Here is an 18,341-nt window from a genome sequence, read left to right as displayed (position 1 = left end):
CTTACACAACCCCTACTCCCAATCCCTTACCTCATGGCTCATACCCCTGTAATATACCTAGATGCAAGACCTGTCCCATACATCCTCCTACCACCACATACTCCAGTCCGGTCACTAACATCACCTGTCCCATCAAAGGCAGGGCTACCTGTGCAACCAGTCGTGTGATTTACAAGCTAAGCAGCAACCACTGTGCTGCATTCCATGTAGGCATGACAACCAACAAGCTGTCTGTCCGCATGAACGGCCACCGACAAACTGTGGCCAAAAAACAAGTAGACCACCCTGTTGCTGAACACGCTGCCAAACATGATACCCCTCATCTCAATGACTGCTTCACAGCCTGTGCCATATGGATCCTTCCCACCAACACCAGTTTTTTTGAATTGCGCAGGTGGGAACTTTCCCTCCAATACATCTTACGTTCCTGTAACCCTCGTGGCCTCAACCTTTGTTAGTCACTGTCCTCACCCATCCAGCCCCCTCCCTGTTCCCATTTCAGCACTACATTGCCATCATTTCACCGCCACACCCAGTCTTTTAATTTCTTTTTATTTCTCTCCTTTCCATTACTTAACCCTTCCCCCCTCCACTCCTTCTCTCCTGCCCTCTCTCTAAACTGCAACACTTCACTGTCTGCCACTCCCACCATACTATCCTTCCCCCTCCCCGCCCCAGCCTCCTCCTTACCTCCACCCAGTCGCCACTCCCATCATGCACTGGTGCTGTTGCTCGCAGTGTAGTTTCAGCTGCAGACATGTGTGCAAGTTGCATTCACGTGTGTGTGTGTGTGTGTGTGTGTGTGTGTGTGTGTGTGTGTGTGTGTGTGTGCGCGCGCGTGTGTGTATGCGTGTCTACTGCTGACAAAGGCCTTAATGGCCGAAAGCTATGATTGTGTGAATCTTTTTATTGTGCCTATCGCGACTCAGCATCTCTGCTATAAGGTGAGTAGCAACTTTCCTTCTCTGGTATTGTTAAAATACTAATTTCTTTTTCTTGATAAATGCATACTGAGTGTACTTTTGCCTTTTATGTTTTAGTGTCTTTCCTGTCTCTTTACACACTTCATGTTTTTCCCAGACCATTTTCTTAGCACACGTTGTTCTTTCCCAAGAAAGCATTTACTGATACTGAAGATCAGATATTCACTATATATACTTTTTTTAATGTTTGACTGTGCCCAGCCGTGAGTGTTCAGGTTTTGGTGACTGGTCCATAGATGCATTTATTCTGCCTTGCTAATTATTATATGATTTTTTAATGATATTTGTCATTTATTTTTCACATTGTGCTTGCCTAGTACCTGTAAATTTAAAACCCAATTACTCTTTGTCGTTTTTACTAGTGCGAGCCAAAGGAATTTATTACCAGCCTTTCTGTAATTCAAGATATTTGTTATACTCATCATTTAAAGACAATGTGTTGTTGAGTTTACTGAAGTATTTGAACCATTATTCAACATGTGTAGTGTTGAAGAGAAAGTCATTTTGCAGACTTTTGTATAAATATGTTAATCAAGTTTTCCTTCATTCCTACTGTAGAATTCAGTATCAGAATCAAGCAAAGTCTCTAAAACTGAAAATATGGGGCAGAAAATTTACCTCAGAACAGAATAATGTTGTATTAAAAAGAATTACTAGAATTGCAATTCTTGGCATTTCAGAAGCAGTATATAGATTTTTTTTTTACCCCTCATTTGTGGCTCAGTTGTTAAAATACAATTATTTATTCACAGAATTTTTTGAACATGTTGCTGAGGAAGCAAAGATAGATGCAAACATGCCAGTCATAATGAAGAACGCTGTTTATGCTCGTAAGAAATTAGCTAAGAAAGCAAGATCACAGGTGATAGAGCAGTCACGCCAGGAAAAAGCGAAAACTTTAGGTAAAATAAGCTAAAACTACTCTGTTGCTAACTGTGTTTGCGCTGTGAGTAAATATTATGTTCACAAAAACTGTAAGTTTTATGTATGCTTGTGATTTTTGTTTCCGAAGAATTTTTTTAATATACTGACTCACTTCAGTATTTGCTGCTTTATTCAATAGTTAAATAACTGTAGATTTGCTTTAAGAATTATTCCATTACCATACGTAATCCGGTTACACAGAATTGACAAATTCCTCAATTTCTTTATCTCTGTTGGTTCGTATGTTTTAAACATCGATTTATGTGCACTCGTACTGAATCCATATCTCTCAAAATGTGTAAGTCGTGTTCTAGCAGCTATTTTTTGTATATGATCAAATACTTTTAAGGAATCTATGTTATTACCCTCCCCTCCCTCTTCTCAGTTTATCACCACTTATTACCACTGATAGTGTTTTTGGTCATAGAAAAAATGCAAAACACTACGATATTTCATTTTCTGGTATGGGCGTATGAAATCATTTAGTTCAATTGCAATAACAACACATCTTCCCATCAACTATTAGCTTAATACTTAGTATCAATACCAGGAATAAGAACAATCTACATAGAGACCTAAAATCACTTACCTCAGTCCAAAAAGGGATCCGATAGTCAGGAAAACACATTTTCAATAAACTGCCAGCAACCATTAAAAACTTGGTTTCAGACAAAGCAGGGTTTAAACAGAGTTTGAAAGATTTTTTGATAGGCAACTCCTTCTACTTTATAAGACAAATGTCTTAACAGGAATGTTAGACAACCCTAAGTAAAAATGCCTGTTAGATTTCAATTTTGACAGCACTTGGTCACAACAGTCAAGATCAGGTACTTTGTGTATGATAAATTTATTAAAGGTGCATAACAATGTTTCATTGTGACAGTGTATTAATTGTGTAGATATTAGCAGTTACAGCTTACTGTAATGCATCTATTTTGACAATCTCTTGACAAATGATCACAATAGTAAGTATTACGTTCAATTTTTTTTATGTTATACTTTCTGACATGTTCCACATCCAAGAGAATCATCTCATTTTTGGGTCTATGTAACGAAAATTGAATCTAATATAATCAGCTGCAGCCAGCACAAGGAGGACACCAAAGTTCAGCATGACGGGACCAGTAAGAAGTGATAGTTTGTGGTTGTAAATAAACGTGAGAAGGAAAATGTATGAAAAGACAAGCGAACAAAATTAGACACAGAGAAAAAATACTCCTTCCATTCTTTTTATTCCACTCAGAATTTCCAGTATTATGAAAATTAAAGTAGAATGAATTGTTGACCATGTATGTTTAGAAATCTCTGATCTGGAGGAAAATTAGTCAGATAAAGTATAACTCCAGCATACTCTAATGTTTGTATCCATGCTGTTGACAAGGGATCTCAGATCGATTCCATACTCCTAGATTTCCAGGAGGATTTTGATGCCGTTCCTCACAAGCGACTATTAATCAAATTACGTACATATCGAGTATCGTCTCAGTTGTGTGACTGCATTCTTGAGTTCCTCTGAGAGAGATCACAGTTTGTAGTGATAGACGGTGAATCATCGAGTAGCACAGAAGCGATATCTGGCATTCCGCAAGGTATGTCATAGGCCCTCTGCTGTTCCTGATTAACATAAATGATCTAGGTGATAATCTGAGCAGCCCCCTAGATTGTTAGCAGATTATGCTGTAATTTACCATCTAGTAAAATCACCAGACAATCAATTCCAATTACAAAATGATCTGAAGAGAATTTCTGTATGGTGTGAAAAGTGGCAATTGGCACTAAACAAAGAAAAGTGTGAGATCATGCACATGGGTACTAAAAGAAATCTGATAAATTTTGGGTATATGATAAATCGCACAAATCTAAGGGCTGTCAATTAAACTAAATACCTAGGAATTACAATTATGAGGAACTTAAATTGGAAAGGCCACATCGATAATATTGTGGGGAAGGCGAAACAAAGACTGCGCTTTGTTGGCAGAACACTTAGAAGATTTGACAAACCCACTAAAGAGACAGCCTACATTACACTTGTTCGTCCTCTGCTGGAATATTGCTGCGCAATGTGGGATCCGTACCAGGTAGGATTGATGGTCGACATCGAAAAAGTGCAAAGAAGAGCAACTCGTTTCATGTTATTGCGCAATAAGGGTGAGAGTGTCACTGATATGATACACGAGTTGGAGAGGCAGTCACTGAAACAAAGGCGGTTTACTTTGCAGCGAGTTCTATTTGTGAAATTTCAATCGCGAACTTTCTCTTCCGAATGTGAAAATATTTTGTTGACACCCACCTATGTAGGGAGAAATGATCAGAATAATAAAATAAGAGAAATCAGAGCTCGAATGGAAAGATTTATGTGTTCATTTTTCCCACATGCCATTCATGAGTGGAATGGTAGAGAAATAGTATGAAAATGGTTCTTTGAACCCTCTGCCAGGCACTTAAGTGTGAGTTGCAGAGTAACCATCTAGATGTATTATAGGTCCCATCTCCAAAGTCCGGCAAAACTCTAATCCCCACTCAAATCGCAGACCTCTCTCTCTCTCTCTCTCTCTCTCTCTCTCTCTCTCTCTCTCTCTCTCTCTCTGTGTGTGTGTGTGTGTGTGTGTGTGTGTGTGTGTGTGTGTGTGTTTTAGTCTGTCACCTTCTGAGGAGGACATTGTCTAAAAGCTTAGTTACATTTCAATGCCAGTCTACTGCTGAACTATATGATGAGTAGTTAGTGCCTTCCATTGTTCTTTTTGTGTGGGTCAATGCGAGTGAGATGGAAGAGAGTAAATAACTATCATTTTATAGATTTCCTCCTCACTGTGTGACAACAATTTAGTCAGTTTATCCATATTTGTTTATTTTAATATGTATAAGGGTGCTAATAACTTTTTTGTTACCGACAAATGAACAGTTGTGTTATACTTAAGTGTTTAACGCCATAGTTCATAATGTTATTAACACTTTTGAAGGCGCCTGTTCCTGCATGGCAAATGACTTACTGAATGTATTCTAGATTTTTTTGTGCTTTTGGACTGTCCGAAATTTGTTATTGGTACTGGTATTCTGTTATTGTTTACATCTGCTGGACACATGAAATGAAACAAGCTCCAGTTTTTTTGGTTGTTTAACCGCATTTGTAATGACACTGTGTTTCTTTTGTAAACGTATAGAATAAACCATTACAAGGGGCCTCTCACTCTTTAATATCAAAATGTATATTGGTAAATTTTGTCACAGGTGATCAGAGAAGTTGTGGTAGCAAAACAGCTAATTTGCATAGCTACTGGTGTAAGGATGTTTTCTGTTCAGCCCAGAGAGAAATATTTAACCAACAATTTTAACATAGTAAAAGGTAAAGTGCAATGAAACTGGATTTTCAGAGGGAAACTTTCATTTGCACAAGCAAATATACTAAACGTGAGCTTAACATGTGTATTTCAGAACTCTTGGTGCAAATAAAAGGAAACACTGGGAAGTGAAATCATCAGCTTCTACGCTAGTGTACACCACCAGGCACACTGCAGATCAGTCTGTCAGTACAACATAGATTCCACCATTAAGATGAAATCATCAATAATATTTCAACATAGAAGTGAAAATGTGCTATATATGTATATGGACAAAAATATGGAAACACCAAAAACACAACAGATTACCATGCCCAGTATGGTATAGCAAAACCATTGGCTTTTGAAACAGCTTGTAGTTGTCTTGGAATGGATAAATACAGGTCCTGCATAGTTTTCAAAGGAAATTTACACAATTCTTCTTGCAAAATAATAGTGATTTCAGGTAATAGTCATGGAGGTGAATTGTGATTATGCATTCTTCTCTCCAAAGTTGATCACAAAGGTTCAATAATATTGAGTTCTGGCAACTTGGTGGTCATGAGAAGTTTGATAATTCACCCTTGTGCTCACAAAACCACCCTCGGAAAATACAAGCTATGTGAACAGGAGCCTTTCATCTTGGGACACAGCATCAGTGATGAGGAACACATTGTACCCTGGGATGGACCTGATCAACCAAAATGGTCACCTAACCCTTGGCAGTAACTCATCGTTGCAGAGTACCCACGAGGCACATGAGTTTCACAGTATGGATGCCCAAATCATCACCAAACTAATTATCTCCAAACCCCCTCTAAGTTTCACTCTTGGGACATAAACTCGACCAGAAGTTGTAAACAGTGTGCTGCAAAACTCATCCAACCAAATTACTTACTTCCATTGCCCAATAGTCCAGGTTTTGTGGTTTTGGCCCTATGTTTTCCTGTTACAGGCATTTGCATCACTGATTAATTGTTTTGCAATTACAGTTCACGCTACAATTCACTGCTTAAGGAGCTCCCATCAGGTTGTTTTTGTGCTGACAGGGTTCGCGTGTGCAACATTCAGCAGTGATATTTTCAGCTGTCATCGTCTTATTTTTCCGCACAATCCTCTTCAATGACTGTCTCTCATGATCACTCAACATGCACTTTTGTCCTCATTGTGACTTAGCTCAAGATGTTTTTCTACTTTCTCTGTACACGGTATAAATCTTCATTATGGTGCCTCTTGAAACACTAAACACTTTTGGTACCTTGCTTATAGAAGAATCCACCATACAAGCACCAACAATTTGCCCACATTTGAATTCACTTATCTCCGACATAATGCACTCAACAACTACCTACTGTTCTGACCGCAACTGACATTTGCACCTGGATTTATGCTCAAGCACGTATTTCTTGCAGTGTTCCCATATTTTTGTCCAGCCCCTGTATATCCATAGTACAAACATCAACTAAAGACAAAAGCATAATATGAAGGAATGGTCGTTCACAAAAAGTGATAAATTAGCAGCATAAAGACGTATTTGGTTAACAACTGTTCATTGGCTACCACATGCCATTGGCTGCCTCCCAACGTAATACAGAGATGAATTGCTAATATTGGTTCTGTACTGCAAAACAGTACAGTGTGTAGATGGCCCTTTGTAAAGTTTTGGCACAGATAGTGTTCATAGTTAAATAATATTAAATGTGTTGTAGTGTGATAGCCAGGAAATGTTTCTGTGAAGCTTTACAGAAAAACTGTTTTAGGGCTCAACTTTGAAGACTCTCCATCTGCTGATCAACCCCTCAGAAGATCACTGTCAATAATGATTTCTAAAAATAGTTTAAAGCCACAGCTCACAAGATCAAAATCACTAAGAATGAATAATGGTGAGTATTTATTTTAATACTATTGTGAGGTAGATGCAAAGCATCTGCTTACAAGATCCCAAAACTGGAAGAAAAAGCAGGAGAGCTAATGGAAATGCAAGTACATGTGTGTCTGCTAGTTGTTCTTTCCAAACCACAGCACTGTAGGCCACATGTCCTTTCTCTAATATTGTGTTAGTATCCATCAATATCTGAGTTCAGATTTTATATGTTATGTAATTTGTAACTGAAACAGATTTACTTGTGGAATGTACATATGCCTTAAAATTACTCAGTCTACCTTTCTAAAATCATTGAAGCATAGCTTTTAGTTTCAGTTAGTGTTTACATAAATAGAACTTAAATCAGTTTGAAATGAATACATATACCACATATTGATGCATTCAGTAAGTTAACAGAATCAGCTAAAGAGACAGTTGAATCTCTGTTACAGATGACATTCATTTCATATTATTGTGTATAAATTTGCTGGTGAGGGATAAGAAGTTGCAAGCTGCCAATTAACAACTCATCAATACGATCTCATTTGCATTAGAAACATCTGAATATCTCTATTTTCTTCTCTTATATCTGTATTTAAGAAGTATAGTGACAATTCTCTTCCGCACAGACTTATTTTCATCATTGTAAGTAGTGATTAAAATACTGGTCAAAGGAAATGTATGACACAGAAATGGAGTGACCAAGGGAAGAGGGGTTATTGGCATTGGATTACTCCATTAAATCAGGATACAATAGACATGCTAAAGAAACATTATTGAATACCTGAGGAGTACTGGTAGAAGAAAAAAATTAGTGGACAAATTCCTTGTCTTTCAGTGCGGGCTGAAAGTGATCTTGAGCCGTTCTACAAACAAATGTGTGTTGAATAAAGCCCATATATCTAATGTTTCCATCCTTAAGCCATTTTGCCACTGAGCCAGATGCAGGATGTATTCAGTGCATCCACTAGCCATCTTGTATTATACTCATGTTGTGAGAATTGCACAGTTTGTAAGCCTTAGTTTAAATTTGTGGGAATTGCACAGTTTGTAAGCCTGAGTTTAAATTAGAGGTGACAGACTGCATTGTAACAACAAAAGTAATCAATGTTTGGAAACATTCTTGTAATTGAATAGATAAACAAAACTCACCAAGCGGCAGCAGGAAAACACACATATAAAAGTATTACGTATGCAAGCATTTGGACCCAGTGGGTCCTCCTCCTGGCAGAGAGGGTGAAGGAGAAGGAAGAAAGGTGAGGCGAAAGGGCTGACAAGATTTAGGAAAAGTGGTAGAATTCAGAAAAGTCACCCAGAACCCCCAGGGAAATGGAGATGTTACTGATGGGAAGAGAAGGAAAGCCAAACTGTAGGGGACTGCACTGGGTGAGATCTGAAAATCTGGGAGCTTAAAGGTGGAAGAAAGTATAATTTGCAAGACAGAGATTACTGCTAAAACTTCATGCATGAGTTAATAAGAGTGAAAAGCTAAGTGCATTGTAGAGGTGGAAGGGAGATAAATGGTTCAGAAAATGAAAGATGTAGAAAACTATAAAATGGAGTGAAGAAAGGAATCATTACTGTGAAAAAGTATTGAAACCAAGGAAATTAACATAAATTCAGGCTAGGTGGATGGAGACAACAAAGGACATGTTGTAGCATCAGTCCTCACCTTTGGGGTTTGAGAAATTGGTATTTGGTGGAAGAATCCAGATTGCACCTGTGGTGAAAGGCACACCAGGGTCATTACTGTCATGTTGTAGTACATGCTGTGCAAAGAGAGAGCCACCTGTGAAATGACACATCATATACAGATGTTATGTAAACACTTTTCGTCCTTTTACATCGGCATTATTGCCAACAAGTTATCAGTTAGGATGAACGAGCCTAACCAGAGAGAGTGCACCGAAAACACAAGATATCCTGTTGCAGATCATGCACTACATGACAGTCGTGACCCTGATGCATGTTTCACAATGCATGCAATCTAGATTATTATCCAGGACCTTAGTTTCTCAGAATTCTACAGCTGGGAATTAGCGTTAGAACATGTCCTTGGTTCTCGCCACCCACCTGGCCTTAATTTATTTTAATTTATTCACAGTAATTATTTCTTTCTTCATCCTGTCTTAGTTTTCTACATGCTCCTCCATCTCTGTCAGATACAATGCACTTAGCTTTTTGCTCTTATTAACTCATGCGTGATCTCAGCAGTAATCTATGTCTTGCGTATTATCCTTTTTTACACTTTTAAGCTCCCATGTTTTCAAATACCACCCAGTGCAGTCTCCAACAATCAGTCTTTCCTTCTCATACTGTCCGGTAAGTCTCCCTGACCCAGATTTTCAGGTGACTTTTCCAAACTCTACCTCTTTTCCTAAACTTCACTAGTTCTCTTCCTTCAGCTCTCTTCTTTCCCTCCACCCTTCTGCCAGAAGAAGGAGTCTCTGGCTCCGAAAGCTCTTTCATATATGTGTTTTCCTGCCGCTGCTTGGTGAGTAGATTTTTTTACCTATCCAGTTATATTAGATTATATTGTAAGAAATAAATGTTTTATAAAAATTCACGTGTGAAATTTGTAACATCATATGTTCAATTAGCTGAATTAAAAATACTGCAATTTGCCTGTTATTTCAGATTATATTATTTTGCTGATTTTAATCTATAAGATACTCGGCATGTTTGTGAGTATACTGATCACTGTTAAACAATAATGGTTATTATATAATGCACAACAGAAGCTTATTTACAGTGAAAATTGTTCCCTACAGTGCTAAAAGGGGTTAGAAAAGTGGAACCCAAATACTGAAAAGAAAAAGTCTATCGTGAAAACTATTAATTATAAGACAAAATTGCTGGGAAATAATCAGTTTCAGGAGATGAAATATTTAGTATTGCCAGTAGACACATACAAAAATAAAAGTACACAATTCTCTCTGCCTTGTGTATGTATTCTCTCTGACTCTCAGTCTCTCTGATGTCTCTTGTCTACCTTTGTCCTCACTACAGGTGAGTTCCTCTCATACTGTAGTCTGATTGACCTGCCCTTTCTTTTTAACTTTCCCCAACCTGTTCTTCTCCTTCCCCACTGAATAAACTAGTAGTTCTCAAAGCTAAGCTAATGTAATGAACCTTCACTTTTATGTGTGTCTATAAGCGGTGGTAAATATTTCACTCTCGAAGTGCTATAAGCAGTTCTTTCTGAACGACATAATAATCTAAGGTTTTAGATAATTTATCAAGGTCTTGGCTAATAATATAGGTTTTTATATTTCCTGGAGATATTCAGTTCACAGTCTGACGTTTGTAGGCAAATTCAAATTTTTGTGTCAAGAACACTAATTTGTTGCTTAGATGGGGATACATTATCCATATGGAATTTATTTTTCCTCTTCTATTGCATTCACATGTAAGCATACTTCATTTGAAACTGATATTTGTTATTTGCTGTGAGTAACTCTAAAGAATAAATGTATCAGCAAGTAAGAGTAGGTTCCTGAACAGACCTTTAAAAGAGGTTGTCATTAGCTCCACATAATATTATTGCATAATTGTTTGCATTTGAAAGGTTGCCTTTCCTCATATTTATTTATTATTTGCATCCTGGAACTTCAATTAGTGCCAGAAGCTCTCCAGAAAAAATCTTGATTCTATTTTTACTAGAGCACACTAGTCACTTTGGAGTGCTGGAGTAGTGTAGTACTGGTACTGGGCAGTCATGTGACCCTCCACTGTTGGCATAAACTGTGGCAGTAAAGTGGTGAGCATATACTAGTTGTTTGTATGGAATCAGAACAGGAAGGTGGGCTGATGTGAAGATGGGACAGAATGGCAGAAAGGAGTCATCTTGTTTGGATGTACCCATATGACCACACCGCAAATGAAGTTGTGTAATTTGCTGGTATCTCAATATACACTGTCTAACCTATCTACAAGGAATGACATACCACTAACAGGTATGTAACATGACATAAGAACAGCAGATATAAAAACATCTCAACTGACAGTAACTGGAGATGCCTCATCAGTGACAGTTGGATTCAAATCTTACAAATATAGCTGCTGTCATCGGATGTGGGTACATCTCGACCAGTTTTCGAGGGAACATTGCAGAAGAAGCTGTACGCTACTGACATTTGAAGTCAGGTACCTTACAAAAGGCTGTCGCCCACAGTGGCGCATAAAGCTGCACGTCTGCTGCGGGTCAAACAACACAGAAAGTAGACAGACGCTAACATGGCCCAACAAGTTGCCATTTGGACCACCCCTCACTCTCACCCCACTCCGGAAATGGTCCGATAAACTGAGTGCACTGACAACTCGATGAGGTGTTGAACTGACAGTTTGTGAAAGATGTGATTCTGTGATGTTTTCAGGCTGCTTTTTAGATCGTAGCTTCAATCTCTCACATGAAATAGGATATTTGCTTCACCATTCTCAGTGACTAGTTGTAGGGATCAGCAGAAGTAGTGCTTACCCACAAGAGCTTATTTCCTGTAATTGTGTGTTATATTTTCACTAAATTGAAAGACAAGAACATCAATACCGTAAGACTGAGCAGTTTATATTAGTAGATTTATTGTCTATCACTAAATATGAAACTACTTGTTACCAGGAAAGTGTTGCATTTGAAAACACAACAGTTAACTTGGGTTGATTAACCCTAGCTAAATTGACAGGTAGCACTCCCTTCTGCTGACTCCTTCAGTTCTTGCCCTTTCTTTAACATCTTAATGATTAGTATGCCATGGACACACTCTTCTTCCTAGATGACGACAGCTTCATTTTTCAGAGTTGAAGCTGTAGAATACAAATTTTGCATGATGAGTTTTTTACAGTGTAAGAAATGTATGTTGTATGGAATCAGAACAGGAAGGTATGTTGTATAGCCTTACCAGTATACTACAGAGGTTGAGTGAATGCCAGGAAGCTATTTTTGGGAATTTGGGAAGGTAATGACTTAAACATGTAAAGCAATGAAGAGGATTTATTTATTTATTTATTTTGTGGGGCAATGAAACACAGAAATCTATTGCTTGGTACTTTATTGACAACTAGGCACACACTAGCAAAAAGAACCACTGTCATCAACATGCTATTTCATTTATTTCGATTGAGTTGATCCGGGGTTGCAAGTAGAAGATTGTAATTGGTACATAAGAAAACATGCTTAACTGACAAAATAAGTCTGTAAAACAATGAAATTTTTATTTTGACAGTAACATGATACTGTAATGCAAATATTAACATATTTGTTAGTGCATGAGTGACAGCACTTTATATTTTGCAGGCTATTTCAGAAATTCAACCAGCTCAGATGGACAAGAAGAAGATTCTTTATCAAGGCCCAAAGCAGATGGTAGCACTTAGACATGATAAAAGTGATGAACTGTGTTGCATTTTATTTTCTCTTTTGTTGCTACTTTACCAGTAGAGAGAGAGAGAGAGAGAGAGCAATTGTGTAAATATAGCTACAAAGATTTATGATGAAGATCTGTTATTTTTATTTTTGTGGATTCTGGAACTTTTTATTTTAGTTTGTTATTCCATGTCTTTGGTTGGTACTTAGTAGATATTAGGAAGAATGTGAGGCATGTTCAGACTATAAAAATAACAAATTGCAGCTGGTGAAATTGCAGTCCTATAGTGATTTGCTAACTTAATGCCATTTTTGACATCTCAGTGTTGGGTATCTTATAATGGTTCTATTCTAAACTGTTAAGTATACGAACGTAGTTTACCACAAGTTGAGGACACTGTTTCATTCATGCTTACCTTCTTGTTATCTTTATTACTGTCAGGCAAGTTCAAGCATTTAGTGAAGGTATGAAATATTAGTGAATGGTTTCTCATACCTTTACTCGCAACCATCACCAACATATTGATGCACACTTTCTGTGTGGGTTCGACTGGAAGTAACTTCATTGTTTCCTTTCTGTCCTAGATCAAGCCACTCCACGTCTAGGATTTATATTGGATGCCCATGTCTTTTATATTCTTTGGCATTCAGCCCTTACCCAGTATTTTCTTTTGTCTCTTCTTTTGTAGTTTCCATAGTACATTTCATCAAAAATATTAATGATCCACAGTACAAAGGTTAATACATTCTACGTGCTTCTCTATAACTATGTGAGCATTTTGCCTGAACACAAGTGCTCCACTAGAAGTATTACCCTTTCACATCATATTTAAAAGGTAATTCTGCTGATACATTCCATTATGGCTGTGTTGTAGACTTTTCTTTGTGAGAATTTATTTATCAGTTTTATGAAATATTTTGTAAAGATGTATGTGCATAGGCTTACATGACCAAAGTCAGTTTTGATAAAATTCTTCTATGTTGTTTATTATGTCATTTTGTAAAGTAAATCTACATTTTGACAACTATTGCAAGTGGCCTTTAAGTTGTCCTTACATACTCCAATGAAGGCCTCTTGCAGTTGTGATTGAAAAATTAATTTTCCTTCCACTGTGATATGATCTACAACCTGAAAGAATATGATGCAAACTATGTATCTCAAGTTGAAAAGTGGAAACATCATATAAATGTAAGCCTGTTTCTGACAACAATAATTAATTGTTCCTCATAAAATAACTTTCATCTGTACCATTATATTGCAGCCATGTTTCATGGGTCTTTTGTTGCCATCAAATTATTGTAAAACATTCTTTTCCATGTGAATCTGTATGTAAATGTGCTAACTCATTTATTTCATGACAAAAATGTTTTAAACAATGCTAAAACAATATTTTTAAGAAATTAAGAATTTGGGAGATTATATACTTTGCGTTTCCATAAAAAGATAAATGTAAAGAGTTTTAGAATACTCCAGTATTGATCATCTGAAATTATAATATTAAAAAGACAATTTATATAAAACAGCCTGTGATATAAGTGTGTGTCTTTAGATCCATAATTGAATTATGAAATGTTTAATCTTTGTGAATGATGTAGAGCAGCTATTTTTGTAGTTGTTAATATTTTTTATGTTTAAATATGTTACATGTGCTTTAAATGGTTCTCAGAGGATATATGGTGAATGAAGCTATCATCCTTTGGGCATCTAAAGTTTTGAATATTTATGTGAATGCAGGATTATGAAAAGAATCAAATTGTATCTGAGAGGTATGTAACAATTTAATGCCACAGGAAATATATTGAAATTTATAGAAATGACATGATGGATAATAATATTGTAAAGTACTGATATTTCCAACAAGACTGAAAAAAAATTATTTGTTTCTACATTCCAGTCAAAAATATCAGGAAAAAATTAACCCTCTAAGTTGTAGTATTCATGACTTGTGCATTCAGTTGACTTTACTTTTGTATGCAGACACAAACTTCTAAAACACTGCAATAATAATCCTAATGTTGTTATATTAACTAGATACAGAGAAAAATTGTTACTGTGGTTTCCTGACACTTCACTTCATTGCTGGAACAAAGTTGTGAGCAGCATACAGTGTCTGGCAGCCATGTGAGCTATTTGTGGTGGAGTGATTTTGTTGCAGTAGTTTATGAGCTTATAATTAACACAGTCTTTATAAATAAAAAATAAAATGTTACAAGGACCTACATATGTTACTTTGAGAGCTAGTTGAAAAGAGAGGAAATTAAGAAAAAACTGTTGCGAGGTGACAGAGGAAAGGATAAATTGCTCAGGATATCTATCAAGAGGCACATAATACACTCAAAGAGGGGATAATATTGATACAGGTTGCTAGTGAAAGAAATTTGGATGTCAAAGATGGAAGGCAAAAAACATTTATGGATAAATAATTGTGATGAAATTTTTATTATATTGTTATAATGTGTTAGTCTGTACTTTACTTTCCATTGTGATGAAAATATATAATACAGTATGTGAACTGAAGATAAATATGTGTTGAGTATGATGAAAGAATACATGAATGGAGATAAAATGTTTACACCTAACATTCGATTGTTACTTTTGTGCTAAAGCTAATGTTTTGGAGCCTTTCTCATAGTGCTGTGATTCAAAACTACCGGTACGCTAGAAGAACATAGCTGCCATGCCCTATCATGATTTAGTTTCTTATTTGAACATTCCTATTTAGTACTATTTTTCTGTTATCTTCTCCATGTAGTCAAATGAAAACCTACATTTACTACCTCTACATCCTTATTATGGTTCCTATCACCCACATGTTGCGTTTCTCATCACGCTTCTGTGTTTTTTTTACTCTTCCCACTTTTCTTTGAAGAGGAGGTTATATCTTTATACTAATGGAGTGTTGCATGGAGAATTTGAAATTTTCAGCTGTTTCCCACTCTGGTGGTGTTGATTAGGGAAATGGGATCTAAGATTTGCTATTTTCTACTTAGCAATATTGTAATTTATCTCTAGACCCATGTGATAAGACATGGAATTGTTTTAACATTCATTTTGATACAATGAATACAAAACAAAACATAAAAACTGAGATCAGATCAACAAATTTGGCACCACGGAGATAAGTGCCCTTGTTTTTGGTTTTAGCTGTTTACTGTTTACGTAAGTTAACAATTAGGCAGTACTTTTCAAATTTTGTCACTGATATTTTGCCTCTGATAATTGTAAAACTCTAAGGATCTTTCAATGTTGGAGTAATCACAGAAGACAGCATTGGTTGCTCCATTTTATCTTTGATTCACATACAAAATAAGAAAAAATGACTGACTGCCCTATACTGGTCTGTGTATGAGTGGTGTGATAGGATGTGTTTCTCTTGAAAATAAAATCTGAGCTTTTCATCTTTTTTATATAGAGAAATAAATCAATTACACTGATAGGCTTTGTACTGTGCTGTAATTAACAAATGACTTCGAACAGTTGTTTGCAATAACTTTCTTTGTGCCTTCAGTGATAGAGTTCCATATATAACTAAAGTGCTAAGAATTGTGATGTCTTTTATCATATTGTCAAACAGTTGATCTTTTTCAAAAACTGATTGACTATTGCTATGTGTGATATATTCTGTGATGTAAGGCTGGTACCTCTCAGCTCTTGATCTGTTATTGGTTATTCATAGATTCAGATTATCATGGGGTTCACTGTTACTTGTTACAAGAAGTATATAATAATGTACACTATAAGAGCATGAAACATTACAATAAAATGCAATGTTAAACTTTTTTGTAACAGTTATGGAATATGGTTTGAAATAATTGTGTATAATATATTATTAATAAATCTCTTACTACAGTATGAAAAGACATATTGACATCACGCCTTTTTATTTTAACGTTGTACCACATAATTTCTGCACTTTCTGTGAAGATTAGTGTAATGAGTTCTCAGCTGAAGGGTAAATTCCACATTAAGATCAGATAAACTGCTTTGTTTTTCTCACACATTTGGATCTGTCAGTGATGGTAGGTTTAGATTTTAGGGAATTATACAGAATTTGTAGTGTAATGTTAAATACATACATTACAATTTTCAGTTATTGTACTTGTATAAATTTTTAGAATAATGCATAGTTCTGAAATAGTTTCTTCAATATTAATATGAAATGCATGTACTCTAAGTACTAAGTATTATGTGGTCCACTGCAGGAGCTCTGAACCATTTCACTCACTGTTAAGTCTACATATATAGCTCAGTAATGTAGTTTTACATTTACCGTAATTTGAAAATGTGGCCGTTTCATTTCACCATGTTCATAAAAATTAATTCCTGTGAAAAAAATACCAATTCATTTGTAAAATACAGTACGTTTTGTGAAACCTTGATTGTTTCTTTTTATTTTAGAAAACAGTATATTGCAAAAGTTAACAAATTAGAATGTATAAACTTTCAGTTGAAATACAATATACATAATAGACAGCAAATGCAATTATTCTTGGATAGAGGGGCTACCTCTTTGTCACCTTTTTCCTGTTGTTTCAATATAGTGAAGCAAGAGTTCCAAGAATATCAGATGAAGGTCATACTGTAGCATTAGGTACATCTTTGCACTTTTTTTAAAATTCATGTCAGAAGGAGAGATGAAATTTTATATATTTCAAGATTTATCACATTAAAATAAGTAGTGGTGATCACAAGGTAAAGAAGTGACAGAACAAAAGTAAACAGTAAACTAATTTAGATTACACTACAGAAATACAACAGAAATAAAGGGAAACAGCAAATAACACTATACTAAATTACTGAATCAAATAGTTTTCACCCAGTAATGGGCCACATATGCAGGATTTTTGCTCTTGTGAATATAAGCTTTGAAGCACTGTGTGCACTGGGACTTGTGGGAGGTGGTACGTATGTCTCTATGGTCACAAGGAGCTATGTTTAAAAAGAAACATCATCATCTTTGACTGGCTTTGTATCTCCCAGCACCTCTGTGAAGCCTGTCCTTTCAATCCTACACAGCTGTTGCTGTTCATGCTGAGTTGTAAGCAGTGTCACGATGTAGCAAAACGTTTGACGAACTTTGATGAGGTAATGGATTCTTTTGTAGAAAGAAAAGCGCGCCATGTAGAGCTGTAGCAAGAGTAGAGAGAAAACAATGCTAGGAGCTAAGGATTGAAGAAATGTGTACTTTATTGCTTGTCTCTTGTCTTTACTGGGTTTACGTACCCTATATTTAATTTTATGTCACCCAAAACAGAAATTTATTAGCTAACAGGCAATAAAGAGTGCAAATTTTCTGAAGAGTTCTTGTTCTCCTGATTACAAGGGAGCAGGAGAGGCACCACAGGACATTTTAATTTCCACTGTAGTGAATATAGTTTGATGGCATCCAGTACAAAATATACATGTTTCAATTCCACGGAGCGAAATACAGTGACATGTGATAGAAGAATGCTGTGCGAAGAGGGGTGGCACTGCACTCTGGCACACTTAAGACCAAATAACAGGTCTTACATTTCCTGTAACATACACTCCTGGAAATTGAAATAAGAACACCGTGAATTCATTGTCCCAGGAAGGGGAAACTTTATTGACACATTCCTGGGGTCAGATACCTCACATGATCACACTGACAGAACCACAGGCACATAGACACAGGCAACAGAGCATGCACAATGTCGGCACTAGTACAGTGTATATCCACCTTTCGCAGCAATGCAGGCTGCTATTCTCCCATTGAGACGATCGTAGAGATGCTGGATGTAGTCCTGTGGAACAGCTTGCCATGCCATTTCCACCTGGCACCTCAGTTGGACCAGCGTTCGTGCTGGACGTGCAGACCGCGTGAGACGACGCTTCATCCAGTCCCAAACATGCTCAATGGGGGACAGATCCG

General features: G+C 36.5%; 1 protein-coding gene across 2 annotated transcripts in view; it reads left to right on the top strand.

Annotated features, from left to right (window-relative positions):
* LOC124787904 (pleckstrin homology domain-containing family D member 1-like) overlaps positions 1 to 16,308 on the top strand; it is a 167,078-nt gene extending 150,770 nt beyond the window's left edge. For both annotated transcript variants that reach the window (XM_047254897.1, XM_047254889.1), the window contains exons 10-12: positions 1,736 to 1,885; positions 6,985 to 7,107; positions 12,379 to 16,308. In XM_047254897.1, coding sequence (XP_047110853.1) covers positions 1,736 to 1,885; positions 6,985 to 7,107; positions 12,379 to 12,458 — 353 coding nt within the window. In that variant the 3' untranslated portion in view covers positions 12,459 to 16,308. The remainder of the gene's footprint in view (positions 1 to 1,735; positions 1,886 to 6,984; positions 7,108 to 12,378) is intronic.
* Positions 16,309 to 18,341: the final 2,033 nt, after the last annotated feature.

The sequence above is a fragment of the Schistocerca piceifrons genome, chromosome 1 (genome assembly GCF_021461385.2).
Source record: "Schistocerca piceifrons isolate TAMUIC-IGC-003096 chromosome 1, iqSchPice1.1, whole genome shotgun sequence".
NCBI lineage: Eukaryota > Metazoa > Arthropoda > Insecta > Orthoptera > Acrididae > Schistocerca > Schistocerca piceifrons.
The sequence above is the reverse complement of the archived record's forward strand: the minus strand, read 5'-3'. Positions and strand labels throughout refer to the sequence as shown.